Genomic DNA, 19,090 nt, shown 5'->3' with positions numbered 1-19,090 from the left:
ACTATTAACATAATAACTTTCCATCGAGGGAAATGTAGTCCAAATCCATTTGACAGCTTTCTAATGCGGCCCTCAAAAGATGGTTATCTACGGTGACAACCCGAGGGCCGTCATGAAATCAAACAATCCGGATTGAAGAACAACAACCTCCAGTCGTTGGATAAACTTTTTGAACTAACAGCGTCTGGTGTTCAGAAACCGTGACATAATATGAAGGCAAGCCTCGATATGTTGGATCCACGTTGACTCTTAGTCCTTAGCCCACTTCTTGAATCATCAAATCAATATTTGTCTTACCAGGTTATCCAGTTCTGGATTCGATGAAAATAACGGCTTTTCTGCCCGAATCTAAAACCACAAAATCATGAACACTTCAACACTTATGGGCAACATCCGTGAGAAAAATAACAATGTATTTAATATTAAAATAGTATTCCCAATATTGAACAAACATAAACTACTGTTAATGGCATAAAAAATACTATAGGCTACGTCTAAACAATACACGCTTCAAAACATTTCCAATGCTAAACTTTACAATAACATTTCATTACACTAACAAAATACCCAGCTTACAAACATGGGCTTATGCTCAGCCACACATATCGTATGCATAATGTTGCCTATGTTAATAACGCGTAACGTTTTTTCACCGACCTGTTTTGCAAACACTGCTATATCTTCATTGAAAGATTCCGATGAACAAACGTCTCCTCCCGCGACCCCAGGCTCTCTGGGCGTGCAAGTCGCTAATTCACATTTCTCAAAAATCAGTGCAAGCAGGGGGAACAGGGGGTGCCTGCATGGAATCAAACACAATAGCAAATGTCACCGCAGAGAACAAGGCCGGGGTCAACACTGGTTCTATAAGCTAGTCTCAACAACGAGGCATGGCTCTGGGAATTGATGATATGTGTATGCTGTTTTATGTATGGCGTTTATAGCCTATTCGTGCAGAAAAATATTCAGACGATATAGTTTTTACTGACAGATAATTGTGTCAAATTATTTGAATAAAATGTACTTTTTTTGTGCAGCACTGTATTTTCTCCTAAGCCTACAGGCTAGATCTGCCTTTGTCTTTGAAAATATCAAATGTTTAACATGTGCAATTTGTTCCATTTTAGTCTCATTTGTAAATTCGCGGATATGACCTTTCTGGAAATGTTAGGGCCAATGTCTAGAATTTAAGAAAATATGGCGCTCTCAAGTAAGCCTACCATTGAACTGAGTAAATAGTTAAATTATTTGTGACATGTTCAGTCTCCGTACATACATCATGCTTTGGAATTTTAATTAACTCATCTAAATTAATGTAGGGTGTGCATAATTTTGGGTGTCTGTTTTATTACAGAAAACTCCTCGAAATTGGCCATATAACATGACCATTGCACACCATTTAGTTATATTAATATGTAGAGATCAATTACAGTTCCTTGTAAAACTACAATAAACTAATTGGAATTTTAATTTCCAAAACATATAGCCTAAAATGTGCTGCTGCACAGAGTAGCTATTGGTCTGCGTAACATTTTGTGTCAGCAAATATCGTAGCCTATATTTAGATTACATACGCATACAACTTTGTCCCAAGTTATAGAAGTCAACACAACTTTCGACAATAAATTATTCTTACAAAACAACAATAATTCCCACGTGTATTTGACTTTTTCCCAACCGCTCATCACGGCCTAATAGTCTACACATGTTCAACTCCAACAAGAAAATCAACCAAAACATATGAAATCCCACACAAAGTTGCTCCCATATAACCTCGGTAAAGTACAGTCACCTACCCATATATCTGGTCTTTATCTCTCTTCAGGGCGTCGTTGACGGACGAGCCCATGCTAGGCGGCATGGCGTTGCTGTGGGCTGTGTGCGGGTACTGGTGTGAGTGTAGCTGGGGGCCGTGGTTGAGGTGGACGGCCTGCATTGAGCGGGCACCGTGCGGGTCACCGTACATGGTGGTGGGGATACCCACCCCGTCCATCCCGTAGTGGGGCAAGTCTTCGTACTGTATACACAATAACAACACAGTTTCCTACTGAATGGACAGTTATAGGACTGTGATGGTTTTACGCACTTTGCAGACAACAATATAATGTGTAAATAGTAACCTACCAATGAATGAATAAATAAAAAGTTAAGTCTACCGAGGTTGGCCTTAGTGACCTTGTTTATATTCAAGCATATAATACCCCTAAAGTTCAACTGTAGCTCAAAGTGTATTTTATATGTACACCACCATATAAGAAATAGTAACAAAATAGGGATAATCTCGTTAAAACATTATTCAAATCTGATATTTAATTCCAAAGCTAGGCAACTAAATAGCAAAAACTGAAATATATATGAGCAGGATAAAACGGATGACAAGCATGCATGTTTCGTCTTTGTGTATTCGGAATTATCTGATAGTAGGCTTTCACAACATTTAGTCTCTTTAATTACAGTGTTTGCTCATTTTAGAGCATCATTAGAATTGTGTAACATTGGTTACTCTGTTATTACACGCCAAATACACCATCATTAATATATTTAACAAACGCAGTTAAATTGATGTTTCTGTTTCTCATATAATGATGATCATTGAAGATGTCTGGAATAGATAGATGAACATTTAAACCGAAATAATTTGTAGTTAAAAGTTTTCTACATATTTTCCATGCCCATACGCCCACACTAAATGTGTGCCTGAATATGCCTTTTCACACAGACATACAACACGTATAACACGTTGACTAAAAGTTAAAACAACATTTATGTTGGGGCCTGTTTCTTTAACGAATTAATGAGTGATTTTAATGATGTATTGTGGACTCTGAACGTGACACGGTATTATAAAGACTACCATTTAGACCCTGACACGTGGAGAGGTGCACAAATGACCCGCGTGGTACTGATGTAGTGTGTCTCTCCATCAAGCAAAAGGTCTTTGAATAATAAGTGTGATCTCTCTTACATTTCATTTTTAAAAATTCTGCCATCTAGTCGAGTATTCCGGGGGTTTTAGGCTATGTATCAAATCATATGTCATCACATCATGACAAAAATGTGTTTTATTAGCATATGCAAAAATGTTGTTGTTTTTTACCCATATTACTAAATTAAACGTTATTAGGCCTACTTTGAAATAAACTACAATTGAGGATGCAACTCTAGATGATAATGAATTATAATCTCAAAAAACACTCAGAGATTCCAACCTCAAAGCATTTACATGAATTTGATGAATTACAAAAATGACTAAAGTCATTTAAATTCGACTTTGGAAGTATAAAGTTTGGGTTTGTTTCGTCCCATTGCTCCTTGTTTCTCTTCCAGTAACTGGCCTGTCAAGACTAATCTGGAAACAGCAGATAGGATGACACTTCTAATGTCCCTAGTCGGGGCGTTCGCGAAGCAGCAAATATGTGCGTCCGTGCGTAATATTGTGCCAAAGATGCAAAACTGCAAAACATGGAATTCGGTCCAGCGGGGTCTTGAAGAAGAAAGTCAAGTTTCGCCGCGAGCGTCTGTCATTGGCCACGTTACCGTGTTCATGGCTTTGCATTTTCACAGTGGAGTTACAGTGAAACTTTTCGGGATAGTCTTGCTACGTACCCGCTGCGCCATATCCCTCCTCTAGTCCCTCTCTTCTTCTCTCCTTTCGCTTCGGATATATCCCCTAAGAGGCCAGGGTGAAGAACAAATAAAAACGCAAATTCCAAATGCGAAATCTTTCAAGAATCCGTATTTCTTGCAAGAGAAATGCAACGATGAATTCAAACCAGCCCTCTTCAGCTCAAGTTCAGTCCAAAGCAACCGCGAATAGGGCCTGAGCTATCCCCAGGGCAGTGGCATAGGGAGAGAAAGCCCAGTCTTATTTTCCCAAAAAACAGTATGAAAATACCCCTCAAAACAAAACTAGCGAAGTCTCATGGCTTTTTGCCACCACGCCTGTCAATCAAACGCCGAGGCTTGTCAAAGTAGCCCGGAATGAATGATGATCCGCGCCGCGCTTCCACGGGTTAGCACACCTAATGTGAATAGTCAAATGCACACAAAACATTCAGCTCACTCGTTTTTCTTTTGATCACTCTCGGCTCCTGGGTTGATTTTTTAAAACGCAAAAGCCCTGTAAAGGAGATCAGGAGGAGGTGGGGTGATAATTCAGGCTTAGTCTTTCTTAAAGGAGCAGCCCTCGATCGATGCTGTGCTCAGTCGCCAACTCCTCGTTGGTTTGTGTACAATGGGTGCGAGTAGTTGGGAAACGCGACTGAGGAGTGGATATGGACCAGACTGCCGAAACCCGGAAGTAGTGGTGGCCATAACAGGTCGCGTTATACACAATGCGAATGGGCTACATCAAGTCGCGCGGAGAGGAGGGGGGTGTCGTGGGAGGACCTTCGAAAGCTCGAGTTGAGCAGTCAGTGGGTATTCCGAGCCCCTGTCTGTTTGTGTTGTAGGCTACAGGGAGAATATCCCTCAGCCCCTGGTGGTGTTGCTCTGGTCAAAGCCATGCATGCATAGCTCTAGCCTCGGCGTGTGGGATATCACCCTGACTCTTGGTCGTGTAGTCGACTTTACTGTAGTGTTTGTTTGACTCATGGTTTTTCTTTCTTTCTATTTACAAATGTGGATTTTCCAACTAATCCCAAGATTAAGATTATCGTCTCCGGACTTTGATGCCATTCCAGATTTGAATCATGTGAAAACTAGTAGGCTACTAGGTAGAAGAGAACCCAATGGGAACACTCTGGTTGGATCAACCTCATTTCAATAACATGATGTTGCACCAACGTGCCCAGTAGGAAACGCCTTAGCAGTATGCTATTCTAATGATATTTATATCCGTGACAAATCCATGTTTTTGAACGGTAGTTAAATCTTAAATAAACCTATGGTGATGTCCTTCTGAAGGGCTCTTGGTTGCAACACACCCGGCCTTTCCTCTTTGACCATTTACGCAGTTTCCACCTTGAACACGTCTATGCACTTAATCATCCCTATTAATGTCTCATCTCTGTTATTGTGGAGATGTCTTTATCTATTTGGACTAGAACTGGGCGGGACTCCCTAAAAACATGTCATTTCGATACAGCTATGACTGTTCTTAGCAGGTTAGGAGAATGTATGCAGCATGTTAGGAAGATTAACATAGCAGGTTAGGAGACTTAGGTTAAGATTAGGAAAATGGCTAGCAAAAATGCTCTCCTAACCTGCTATGAGAAGTCACTTGAGTCGAAGTGGCATGTTTTTAGGGAATATCCACTAAGTCCCTTCTGCAAAACAGCAGATTCATGATTTCATATCACACTTTAACATTGGGCTTTACATCGTCTTACAGTAAGTAGCCTATTTGATTTGGGAGAAATTGTTGAATTGCTTGATTAGAGAGATATATATATATATATATCCCGTCGTTTTGCAGAAGGGACTTAGTGGATATTCCCTAAAAACATGCCACTTCGACTCAAGTGATATATATATATATATATATCGTTAGGTTTGATGAAGTTAGTGTGCCCAATACTGTATAGGCCATTGACAACATTTTGGTATTTTTTGGTAAAATATATATACATTTTTTACTAACAGTATGGTTACTAAAGCATTTTGATTGTGCTGTATAATTGGTCTTTCTTTAAAACTGAAGCTGAAAATCTCACTAGATTAGAGTCTCTATCATGTCAGCTTCATGTTGCTGTCAGAGTGCTACAGTGGTACAGTTCTCCGTTGTGCCCTCCGTCACCCATTCCCCCTCTCTGCGCCGAATGGGCCGTTCCGAGTCGCTGCACGCTCACAGAGTCCGCCCGGGGTGTCCAATGGAAGCACGGCACAGTGATGCGAGTCCCCTATTGGATCTCGAGATTATCAATTATTTGGTGATTGATCGATTTCAGGCCACATTGGTGGGGAGCTGCAAAACAAAACGTTGCTCGCAAATTAAAAACATGTCTTTTGTAATAAGTCTATATGTACATTTCGCAAAATGTTTGAATATTTCACAAACCCTAGCTCGTTCTCATTTGTCTTTTAGGCTTCTTGCTCTTCGCTCTCTCTCTCTCAATAACACACACATCTTCTATTTTCCACCTATTTCCTACTTGTCCTTACTTTCTAAAACTTTTCCGAGATAGTCTATATATACAATATCTATGCATTTTAAACCGATATAATAACTCATCATACGTTTTATTGGGTTGATTTTACCCCAGATTAAAAACTTTAACTTTGTTAAATATTCTCTATAATCGGATTACCGTGTTATTTGGTCAGTAAAGGACATTTTATTCCTCACAATGACCCCTTTGTCACCGTGTGCATATAGGACTATGTAGCTTACTGTTGACTGTAAAAGGGCGATTTATAATATTTATTTACAAATCGATTTATGGAAAAGGAACCATAGATCTATTATATTAGGCTACACAACTCTGATATCAATGAAAATCGTTGACAAAGTATACATTCAAATGTGTGTATTTCTTTATAATTTTCAATACAATATATGCTTATATTGCTTGAACTAGGTGGATGTATACATGTTAGCCTACATTACTGATAAGAAGCTATTCAAACGAGTTACTACACTTGTTTCAACACAAATGCCAGAAGAGAGTGGGCTACAGGCTATATGATTATGTTCAGCCTGGGCAGCTATATACATGTTACATTTCTCTCTCTCGCGCTCTCTCTCTCTCTCTCTCTCTCTATTTACATATATATATATGTATTACCTGTACGTATAGACAACTTATTTCACACAAATGCCAGGAGAGAATGGCCTTTCATACGGCTCCGCTATATCTTCTGATTATGCTAAGCCATCCCGTCGCTGTTCATAACGTGTTACTCCAGACGCCCTGATGACAAGGTGTTTGAAGTTAGCCTGCAGATTCATCTGTCATCGATCATAATGCCCCGCTGCCAGCCGCACTGTCATATCAGATAATACAGCGTTCACACATTCAGACGCGACTCCCGTGGTACCGCCACCACCAGTCCCGAGCCGTGGGATCCACATTTACAGTCACGAAATTACTATTAAAGCCCCGTGCACCGACCGACGGATGAGTGAGACATGTACGGGGCTTGGGGCAGACACTGTAACAGGCTCGGTGGGACTGGGAAAGCTATATGAAGGCGGTGAGGACACACGGGTTCATGGAATTCCCGGGGAATCGTGGGTTTACGCACAAGGATGGAAGCTAAACATTTAGGATAAATTATCTACGCATATCGATTAGACCTCGTTGTGTTCCTTTTACTTTCAGTAGTTCACGGGTGAGTAGTTATCTCTCCTAAATGATGTTGTTCTACATTAACTAGCCTAATACAGCCTATATGGTGAAAATATCCTCACATATTATTAGGCACTAAAAAATTATTTATTTACGTTAAGAAATATTAGATTTATTGAGATATACATTTCGTTTTACAATGCGTGACTGGATACCACATGACATTTAGCCCTCGTATTTTCAGAATTGTGTGTCTATCTCCATCCAACTAAATTGGTCGTCTTCGTAAATAGCTCGAGCCTGGTCTAAATTGACATGGAAAGGTGAATTACATCAACGTCTAGGCTACTAACCGCTGTCACAGAACCAGAGTGGCATTATAAAGTAATTAAGTTGCTTCAATTACCGTCTATAAAAGGACGTTACAGACCACAACAGGGGCAAGCAGCAATACTTTCACTCTCGCTCTTTAAGTTTCTCATTGGCGCGAGTCAGCTCATTCTAGAGAGAGCAAATATCATCATTTCATCTTTAATCTGCTTCCCGAGGACGGATAATGTTCTGAGTCATGTAATGAAATCAAAAGGTATTTCTTTCCTGACAGTCAAATCTGAGTTGACCGCCACATTCGACTGACATAAACAATTAGAGTCATTGTTTGAGAGTAGTGCACGGGATGGCCAACGTGTAGACCTGCAGTCTAACTTAGGGAGAAGGGGAGAAAAGTCAAGTTAATTAACGATTAAACAAAGTCATGATGGAACATTGTCATTGGCGGAAAGTCATATAGGCCGGTGTTTTAATATTAGAATAAAACAAGTTGTTTTTAAAAATATTTTTTTTCACAACTTTCTATATGGAATAATAGGCTTACAACTGAATTACATTAATGAACTATAATGAATCGTATTTTCCCAGCCATGAGCATAGCTTTCTGTATGATTCACGCCTCTCGAAAAAAGTTTGAAATATCAAGTCTACATTAGCAAAGAAAACCCCATCGACTATAATGTCCGTGTATTTGTCTTTCCTAATAATAGTCCTCAACGTCTCTCCCTAAAAGCGCCTGGCACCGGGTGGTTCAGGAGTCAAACGGAGGTCAATCTTTATCAGCCCCGCAGCAATGCGCCCAAACGTGTTAGGATCCGTAGAGCTACAGCCACAGCAGAGGCCATCGCTGGATTCTGTCCTCCAGCAGCATGTTGAACGTTTGGATGGAAAATATATCTGTTTAGATCAGGCTACTTGTTAGATACGTAGGTACAACTTTTTAGCCTATTAAAATGAGTAACACTGGCATTGCGAATAGTGTCCATTTGCTCTCCTTGCATCATATCCAAAGTATTGTCTACAATGTAGGCCTGTTAATTATCTGCGAAATAGTGAAATTAATTAGTCCAAAACAATATTAGGATATATGAACGAAATGGCCTGATGGTTTGAACTCTGGTTTAAGTGTGTGGTTACAGTAGCCTAGCCTATACACGTGTTAAAAATACAATTGAGTGTATTGTTTTCATAACCAGGACGCGACTTTATTTACAAATGAATGAAATCCTCTACATCAATAATTCCGATGATTTTTGCAGCAATATTATTATTTGGACATTTAGGGAAAGTTTTCGAAACATTTACGGGGCGGCAAATAGCCTAAATGATTAGAGAGTTTGGCCTGTAACCGAAAGGTTGCTAGATCGAATCCACGAGCTGACCAGGTAAAAATCTGTCGTTCTGCCCCTGAACAAGGCAGTTAACCCTCTGTTCCTAGGACGTCATTGTAAATAGGAATGTGTTCTTAATTAACTGACTTGCCTAGTTAAATAAAGGTTAAAAAAAATATATAATTTCAAAAATACAGTAAGCAACTTGGTATTGAAAACTATATTTGAGGTGTAGTGTCAAAGTAAATTATTATAGGCCTGTATTAAAAGTTGAAATATTCCAATCGAGATCGCAATTTTATCCTCAATTGTCATGAGCTGATCACACACAAACACACACCAAGAACTCAGGAACTCAAGAACTCAAGAACTCAGGAACTCAGGAACTTAGGAACTCAGGAACTCAGGAACTCAGGAACTTAGGAACTCAGGAACTCAGGAACTCAAGAATCCAAGAACTCATGAACTCAGGAACTCAGGAACTCCACACCATGAGAAATAATCATCAGAGACGCCCTGTAATACTTATACAAATCAACAGGAACATATTCATGAACATCACATTTCCAAACCACTGTCTTTCTACTAGTCGAATGATAGTGTGAATTATCTGTAACAATTCCCTTTCAGGTACTTCTCATTTGCACAAGACAAATGTTACTGTTTACTATTGGATGTCATTCTCTTTGATACAAAACGTTAACGCTTAATCGTTTGCGCCGTCTACCGGCGTTAGGAGAAATGACATGTATTATCAACGGTAATGTGACAGAACTAAGGTTGAGCGAACAATTCAACTTCATCAACATTACAAACAGCTATTATCATTTTTAATTTTAAAAAATAAAAAACTTTGAAATTAAGTTTTCTTTAAAAAGTCCGTTGCCTGTTGGAAGGTATTTATAAGTTGACTTGTTTAAAAACGGACATGATCACAGTGGAACATTTAAAGCACAACTAGAATTGCTTACTATTCCATTAACAAAATATAACAGGCATTTCTTAATTTACCTAACGTGGAGATAATATGATGACTATGGTCGTTTCAATTTTTGGGGGATTTAGTCTGTGCTCCCTTGTTTGTCCTTTAAGCTTGATGACAATAAATATGTAAATATTGTTTATGTTTTCTTTGCACGTGTGTGAATGAATGACCCATTGACCATAGATAGACCCGCAGTAAACAACCCATCATTAAATGGTGAGAGAAAATAGTATATAGATATATTACAAGACATTAAGAACACCTTCCTAATATTGGGTCATAATTGTTCAAACAGCCTCAGTCCCCGGAGAAGAAACAGGACTTATTATCAGTATATATGGAGGTGAAAAGACCCAGAAGTAACGTAGGCTGACAACCACAGGAACTGGGAGGCGCCATGAAACCAAGCAGATGTGGAAATTACAATAATTAAAATGGAATATGCTGTACATTATTTGAAGCATAGGGATAAAGTAGAATTACGCACACACACACACACACACACACACACACACACACACACACACACACACACACACACACACACACACACACACACACACACACACACACACACACACACACACACACACACACACACACACACACACACACACACACACACACACACACACACACACACTCATACACACACCGCAGGGTGTAATAATAGATCCACTGTTCTCTGAATACTACCACTCAATTTTCACATTGTGGCAGCGGTTACAGGTCATTGGCTGTAGTGCTGCTAACATGGAGTACATCCCAAATGGCACCCTGTTCCCTAAATAGTGCACTACTTTAGACCAGGGCCCTGTTTCCTATATAGTGCATGACTTTAGAGCAGGGCCCTGTTTCCTACATGGTGCACTACTTTAGAGCAGGGCCCTGTTTCCTACATGGTGCACTACTTTAGACCAGGGCCCTGTTTCCTACATGGTGCACTACTTTAGAGCAGGGCCCTGTTTCCTACATGGTGCACTACTTTAGACCAGGGCCCTGTTTCCTACATGGTGCACTACTTTAGAGCAGGGCCCTGTTTCCTACATGGTGCACTACTTTAGACCAGGGCCCTGTTTCCTACATGGTGCACTACTTTAGAGCAGGGCCCTGTTTCCTATATAGTGCACTACTTTAGAGCAGGGCCCTGTTTCCTATATAGTGCACTACTTTAGAGCAGGGCCCTGTTTCCTATATAGTGCACTACTTTTGCCCAGGGGCTCTGTTTCCTATATAGTGCACTACTTTTGCCCAGGGGGCTCTGCCATTTGGGATACAAACACAGAGGATACAGTCCTGTTAAACCGGCAGGTAGCCTGGTGGTTAGAGTGTTTTTGTCAGTAACCGTAAAGGTTGCTGGATCGAATCCCTGAGCTGACAAGGAAAAAAGCTCTCCTTCTGCCCCTGAACAAGGCAGTTAACCCACTGTTCCCCTGAACAAGGCAGTTAACCCACTGTTCCCCTGAACAAGGCAGTTAACCCACTGTTCCCCTGAACAAGGCAGTTAACACACTGTGCCCCTGAACAAGGCAGTTAACCCACTGTTCCCCTGAACAAGGCAGTTAACCCACTGTTCCCCTGAACAAGGCAGTTAACACACTGTGCCCCTGAACAAGGCAGTTAACCCACTGTTCCCCTGAACAAGGCAGTTAACCCACTGTTCCCCTTTAGACCAACATTGTACAAATAATTTGTTCTTAACTGACTTGCCAAGTTAAATAAAATAAAATAAAAAACCCATGGATAGATACAGAACACATCACCATCACTCTAACCTCTCTCTCCCTCCCCCTCTTTTTTCTCTCTCTCTATCCCTAACCCCTCCATCATCTACCTCTCATCTCCCTCTCTCTCCCTCCCCCTCTTTTCTCTCTCTCTATCCCTACCCCCTCCATCATCTACCTCTCATCTCCCTCTCTCTCCCTCCCCCTCTTTTCTCTCTCTCTATCCCTACCCCCTCCATCATCTACCTCTCATCTCCCTCTCCCCCCCCCGTCTCTCTTTCCCACCTCTCCCTCAACATTTGTCATTTGAGCTATTATTTCAGGTGTGCTAATGGTGTCAGAGACACTCTGAAGGGGAGAGGAGAGAGAAGTAGAGAGAGAGGAGAGAAAAAGATAGAGAGAGGAAAGGGGGATAGAGAGAGAAAGAGAGAAAGAGTGAAGAAAGATAGAGGGGGGAAAGAGGGAGGGAAAGAGAGAAAGAGATGGAGAGAGAGAGAGAGAGAGGGAGGGAAAGAGAGAAAGAGAGAGAGAGAGAGAGAAAAAGGAGACAGACAGAGAGAGAGGGAGGGAAAGAGAGAGAGAAAAAGAGACCGACAGAGAGAGAGGGAGGGAAAGAGAGAGAAAAAGAGACAGAGAGAGAGAGAAAGAGGGAGGGAAAGAGAGAGAGAAAAAGAGACAGAGAGAGAGAGAGAGACTTTAACCACTTACATCGTTACAACACTGTATATATACATAATATGACATTTGTAATGTCTTTATTATTTTGGAACTTCTGTGAGTGTAATGTTTACTGTTAATTTGTATTGTTAATTTCACTTTTGTATATTATCTACCTCACTTGCTTTGGCAATATTAACATATGTTTCCCATGCCAATAAAGCCCCTTGAATTGAATTTAATTGAACTGAGAGAGAGAGATAGAAAGAGAGAGTGACCTCTCCTCTGGAAGAGTGTGATATGACGTGGATGTCGATTAAGGAAGCCCCCTGCACCTCTCTAATTCAGAGGGGTTGGGTTAAATGCAGAAGACACATTTCAGTTGAATACATTCAGTTGGACGAGTGACTAGGTATCCACCTTTCTCTTTCATCTGGAGAGTCAACCAGGCAGCCTGCCTTGTTCCTTCAGAGCGACCAGGACAGGTCCTTAGACTGAGAAGGCAGCCTGCCTTGTTCCTTCAGAGCGACCAGGACAGGGCCTTAGAGTGAGAAGGCAGCCTGCCTTGTTCCTTCAGAGCGACCAGGACAGGGCCTTAGAGTGAGACGGCAGCCTGCCTTGTTCCTCCAGAGCGACCAGGACAGGTCCTTAGACTGAGAAGGCAGCCTGCCTTGTTCCTTCAGAGCGACCAGGACAGGTCCTTAGAGTGAGAAGGCAGCCTGCCTTGTTCCTTCAGAGCGACCAGGACAGGGCCTTAGAGTGCCTGCCTTGTTCCTTCAGACGACCAGGACAGGTCCTTAGCCTGCCTTGTTCCTTCAGAGCGACCAGGACAGGTCCTTAGAGTGAGAAGGCAGCCTGCCTTGTTCCTCCAGAGCGACCAGGACAGGTCCTTAGGACAGCCTGCCTTGTTCCTTCAGAGCGACCAGGACAGGGCCTTAGAGTGAGACGGCAGCCTGCCTTGTTCCTCCAGAGCGACCAGGACAGGTCCTTAGAGTGAGAAGGCAGCCTGCCTTGTTCCTCCAGAGCGACCAGGACAGGTCCTTAGAGTGAGAAGGCAGCCTGCCTTGTTCCTTCAGAGCGACCAGGACAGGGCCTTAGAGTGAGAAGCAAAGGGCTAGTGCCTCAGAGGGAGAAGTAGGGGGTGAGTGAGCTGCTTCATGTGTCAGCCAATCACAGGATGAGGCAGAAAGAGTCTCACACCTCCCAGAGAGACTGTGAATTGATCAGCACCTCTGAGAGAGCGAGAGAAAGTGAGAAAGAGAGAGAGAGAGAGAGAGAGAGAGTGGAGGAAGAAAAGAGGGGACAAGAAGGGTGGGGGGCAGAGTGTACGAGGTAGATGAGTGTGAGTAGTGTGCTGACTAGAGAGGGAGAAAGAGGGAGGGAGAGAAGGTAAGACAGAGATGAGGGAGAGAGAGAGAGAGAGAGAGAGAGAGAGGAGAGGGAGAGGGAGAGAGAGAGAGAGAGAGAGAGAGAGAGAGAGAGAGAGAGAGAGAGAGAGGGAGGAAGAGAGAGAGAGAGAGGGTGGGGGAGAGAGAGAGAGTAGAGAGTGTGAGAGTGTGCTGACTAGAGAGAGAGGGAGAGGGAGAGAGAGAGAGAGGGGGAAGGTGGGAGAGAGAGGGGGAAGGTGGGAGAGAGTGGGAAGGTGGGAGAGAGAGAGAGGGAGAGAGAGAGAGAGGGGAGAGAGGGAGAGGGAAGGGAGAGAGAGAGAGAGAGAGGAGGGAGAGAGAGGGGGAAGGTGGGAGAGAGAGAGAGAGAGAGGGAGGGAGAGAGAGAGAGAGAGAGGGAGGGAGAGAGAGAGAGGGGAGAGGGAGGGAGGGAGAGAGAGAGGGGGGGAAGGTGGGAGAGAGAGGGGGAAGGTGGGAGAGAGTGGGAAGGTGGGAGAGAGAGAGAGGGAGAGAGAGAGAGAGAGAGGGAGAGGGAAGGTGGGAGAGAGAGAGAGGGAGGGAGAGAGAGGGGGGGAAGGTGGGAGAGAGAGAGAGCGCTGCAGAGGAGGTGTGAAAATTCATTATTTTTTGAGAGGGCATCAGGAGGATAGTTGAGAATAGCCTGAGACCATGGTACAGTCCAGTAGTAATGACCCCCTAACACACAGCACTGAGGAATCTAGATGGGGAAGGTGGGACAGAGTGGTAAGGTGGGAGAGAGACTGAGGAATCTAGAGAGAGGGAGAGGGAAGGTGGGAGAGAACACACAGCACTGAGGAATCTATATGAAACAGGACAGGTGGGAGTCCAGTAGTAATGACCCTGCAGAGGCACTGTGTGAATCTTATTTTCTGGACATGGTACATCAGTAGTAATGACCCCCTAACACACAGCACTGAGAATCTAGCCTGAGACCATGGTACAGTCCAGTAGTAATGACCCCCTAACACACAGCACTGAGGAATCTATATGAAACAGGACATGGTACAGTCCAGTAGTAATGACCCCCTAACACACAGCACTGAGGAATCTATATGAAACAGGACATGGTACAGTCCAGTAGTAATGACCCCCTAACACACAGCACTGAGGAATCTATATGAAACAGGACATGGTACAGTCCAGTAGTAATGACCCCCTAACACACAGCACTGAGGAATCTATATGACTGACTCTAATTATGACCCTTCAGATTGGTGACCAGGACACCAGAGTGGCTGACTCCAACGACTACCATTCAGATTGGTGACCAGGACACCAGTGGCTGACTCCAACGACTACCATTCAGATTGGTGACCAGGACACCAGAGTGGCTGACTCCAACGACTACCATTCAGATTGGTGACCAGGACACCAGAGTGGCTGACTCCAACGACTACCATTCAGATTGGTGACCAGGACACCAGAGTGGCTGACTCCAACGACTACCATTCAGATTGGTGACCAGGACACCAGAGTGGCTGACTCCAACGACTACCATTCAGATTGGTGACCAGGACACCAGAGTGGCTGACTCCAACGACTACCATTCAGATTGGTGACCAGGACACCAGAGTGGCTGACTCCAACGACTACCATTCAGATTGGTGACCAGGACACCAGAGTGGCTGACTCCAACGACTACCATTCAGATTGCTGGCATCAGTACCTACCAGACTTAATCTCTGGTTGACAGATGTACGTAACATAGGATGATATTAGAGCATCTGTCAGCAGACTGTTGGATGCAACGACTAACAAACAACTTTGTTCTGATGTACGGATTTTATGTCGCTGATCATTTGGATGAATCACGATTTTGCATCTTTCACATTTCTGAAGGAGAGGGGACGTTTGGCACATATACTTGGCCATCACATGCAAGGAGAGGGGACGTTTGGCACATAGACTTGGCCATCACATGCAAGGAGAGGGGACGTTTGGCACATAGACTTGGCCATCACATGCAAGGAGAGGGGACGTTTGGCACATAGACTTGGCCATCACATGCAAGGAGAGGGGACGTTTGGCACATAGACTTGGCCATCACATGCAAGGAGAATCTCTGGGACGTTTGGCACATAGACTTGGCCATCACATGCAAGGAGAGGGGACGTTTGGCACATAGACTTGGCCATCACATGCAAGGAGAGGGGATTTTTGGCACATAGACTTGGCCATCACATGCAAGGAGAAGGGGACGTTTGCACATAGACTTGGCCATCACATGCAAGGAGAGGGGACGTTTGGCACATAGACTTGGCCATCACATGCAAGGAGAGGGGACGTTTGGCACATAGACTTGGCCATCACATGCAAGGAGAGAGTGAGGGACGTTTGGCACATAGACTTGGCCATCACATGCAAGGAGAGGGGAATTTGGCAAACATAGACTTGGCCATCACATGCAAATGAGAGGGGACGTTTGGCACATGACTTGGCCATCACATGCAAGGAGAGGGGACGTTTGGCAGTAAGACTTGGCCATCACATGCAAGGAGAGGGGACGTTTGGCACATAGACTTGGCCATCACATGCAAACTGAGGGGACGTTTGGCACATAGACTTGGCCATCACATGCAAGGAGAGGGGATCATGTTTGGCACATAGACTTGGCCATCACATGCAAGGAGAGGGGACGTTTTTGGTCATAGACTTGGCCATCACATGCAAGGAGAGGGGACGTTTGGCACAAAAGACTTGGCCATCACATGCAAGGAGAGGGGACGTTTGGCACATAGACTTGGCCATCACATGCAAGGAGAGGGGACGTTTGGCACATAGACTTGGCCATCACATGCAAGGAGAGGGGACGTTTGGCACATAGACTTGGCCATCACATGCAAGGAGAGGGGACGTTTGGCACATAGACTTGGCCATCACATGCAAGGAGAGGGGGTCGTTTGGCACATAGACTTGGCCATCACATGCAAGGAGAGGGGACGTTTGGCACATGTACATAATCAGGGGGACTTGGCCATCACATGCAAGGAGAGGGGACGTTTGGCACAGTAGACTTGGCCATCACATGCAAGGAGAGGGGACGTTTGGCACATAGACTTGGCCATCACATGCAAGGAGAGGGACGTTTGGCACATAGACTTGGCCATCACATGCAAGGAGAGGGGCGTTTGGCACATAGACTTGGCCATCACATGTTCCTAAGGAGAGGGGACGTTTGGCACATAGACTTGGCCATCACATGCAAGGAGAACCCACGTTTGGCACATAGACTTGGCCATCACATGCAAGGAGAGGGGACGTTTGGCACATAGACTTGGCCATCACATGCAAGTTAAGGGGACGTTTGACTGCACATAGACTTGGCCATCACATGCAAGGAGAGGGGACGTTTGGCACATAGACTTGGCCATCACATGCAAGGAGAGGGGACGTTTGGCACATAGACTTGGCCATCACATGCAAGGAGAGGGGACGTTTGGCACATAGACTTGGCCATCACATGCAAGGAGAGGGGACGTTTGGCACATAGACTTGGCCATCACATGCAAGGAGAGGGGACGTTTGGCACATAGACTTGGCCATCACATGTAAGGAGAGGGGATTCGTTTGGATCACATAGACTTGGCCATCACATGCAAGGAGAGGGGACGTTTGGCACATAGACTTGGCCATCACATGCAAGGAGTTGGGACGCTTGGCACATAAGACTTGGCCATCACATGCAAGGAGAGGGGACGTTTGGCACATAGACTTGGCCATCACATGCAAGGAGAGGGGACGTTTGGCACATAGACTTGGCCATCACATGCAAATTAGACGTTTGGCACATAGACTTGGCCATCACATGCAAAGAGAGGGGACGTTTGGCACATAGACTTGGCCATCACATGCAAAGAGAGGGGACGTTTGGCACATAGACTTGGCCATCACATGCAAAGAGAGGGGACGTTTGGCACATAGACTTGGCCATCACATGCAAAGAGAGGGGGGTTTGTGCAACATAGACTTGGCCATCACATCTGCAAGAATGAAATGAAGCATTTGGCACATATGACTTGAAAATATGCCATCACATTTTAAAGAGTTTTCCCGTTTGGTCACATAGACTTTATCTCACATGCAAACAGAGGAGTGTTGGACCAAGGTAAGTGCTTGGCCATCACATGACAAGAACAAACGTTCTGCAATCTACTGGCCAAAATGTCAATGAATAGAATTTCATGGCAAATAAACTTGTTAAATAATAACAAAAATGACAGTAATGGGTTTGTTTGGCTGTTTTTAGATCATGGCCATCACATGCAAAGAGGGTTACGTTTATGACAAGATGGCCATCACATCTGCCCGTGAGTAAGATGGTTACTCTGGTGAGTAAGATGGTTACTCTGGGGAGTAAGATGGTTACTCTGGTGAGTAAGATAGTTACTCTGGTGAGTAAGATGGTTACTCTGGTGAGTAAGATGGTTACTCTGGTGAGTAAGATGGTTACTCTGGTGAGTAAGATGGTTACTCAAGATGGTTACTCTGGTGAGTAAGATGGTTACTCTAGTGAGTAAGATAGTTACTCTGGTGAGTAAGATGGTTACTCTGGTGAGTAAGATGGTTACTCTGGTGAGTAAGATGGTTACTCTGGTGAGTAAGATGGTTACTCTGGTGAGTAAGGTTTCCTATGTATTTATTAAGGATAATGAACTTGAGGGGTAGATAGAGCATCTTCATGTAGTTCTCTGCTGGTTCCTTTGTGTTGCGTCTGTGATCATGTGACTGTCTGAACATAAGGAACCCATATAAATACTTCAGTAAACATACATTTCATTGTTTGGTCTAAATGAGAAACACACGTGTTTAATTAAATCAAATCTAACATGCAAACTGTCAAAAAGCATCAAAGAGGTGTGAAGTCTTCTGCACGTTTTTCGTTTATCAACTGTTAATTATCACAACTGTCATCATCAAAGTGCTGCCGCTGTAAATGATTTTACACACGGTTCAAATCCCCTGTTTACCACCAGGGCCACGTTCAGCAGTTAAAAGTTGTCGAAAGTTTCAAATACAAATGCAATGTATAGAGCCAACGTGATTTAATATTCTACACGGCAGAGGATTCTGAACATTCCAAAAACGTTGCATCCTGCTGAACACGCCCCAGAACATGCACTTCCTCATTGACTGACTTTCCAAACACCCAATCCCATCAATTTCCTAACCCCAGAGGCGGAGCTTCTGCCACACCACTTTACATAGACTCACCTGTACCTAATCAGGGGGACAGCCTGAATTACATACCAGTTGATTCCAGTGTTTGTTCTAGTTGTGTTATATTTATCTTTTCCTTGCCCTTTATCATTAGTGAGTGAGCATTTGGGGTCATGTGTATTTGGGGTCATGTGTATTTACAGTATATTGGGGTGGCAGGTAGCCTAGTGGTTAGAGTGTTGGACTTGTAACTGAAAGGTTGCAAGATCGA

The 19,090-nt window shown here is 43.7% G+C and overlaps 1 protein-coding gene across 1 annotated transcript in view; it reads right to left on the bottom strand.

The window, feature by feature from the left end:
- Window positions 1-4,309, bottom strand: part of LOC124021612 (homeobox protein Meis1-like) — a 31,667-nt gene extending 27,358 nt beyond the window's left edge. The window contains exons 1-4 of the mRNA XM_046336756.1: window positions 3,607-4,309; window positions 1,797-2,017; window positions 658-799; window positions 298-348 (exon numbers count right to left, since the gene is read on the bottom strand). Of these exons, the coding sequence (XP_046192712.1) occupies window positions 298-348; window positions 658-799; window positions 1,797-2,017; window positions 3,607-3,618 (426 nt within the window). The 5' untranslated portion in view covers window positions 3,619-4,309. The remainder of the gene's footprint in view (window positions 1-297; window positions 349-657; window positions 800-1,796; window positions 2,018-3,606) is intronic.
- Window positions 4,310-19,090: the final 14,781 nt, after the last annotated feature.

Source organism: Oncorhynchus gorbuscha, unplaced genomic scaffold (genome assembly GCF_021184085.1).
Source record: "Oncorhynchus gorbuscha isolate QuinsamMale2020 ecotype Even-year unplaced genomic scaffold, OgorEven_v1.0 Un_scaffold_1140, whole genome shotgun sequence".
Taxonomy (NCBI): Eukaryota; Metazoa; Chordata; class Actinopteri; order Salmoniformes; family Salmonidae; genus Oncorhynchus; species Oncorhynchus gorbuscha.
The sequence above is the reverse complement of the archived record's forward strand: the minus strand, read 5'-3'. Positions and strand labels throughout refer to the sequence as shown.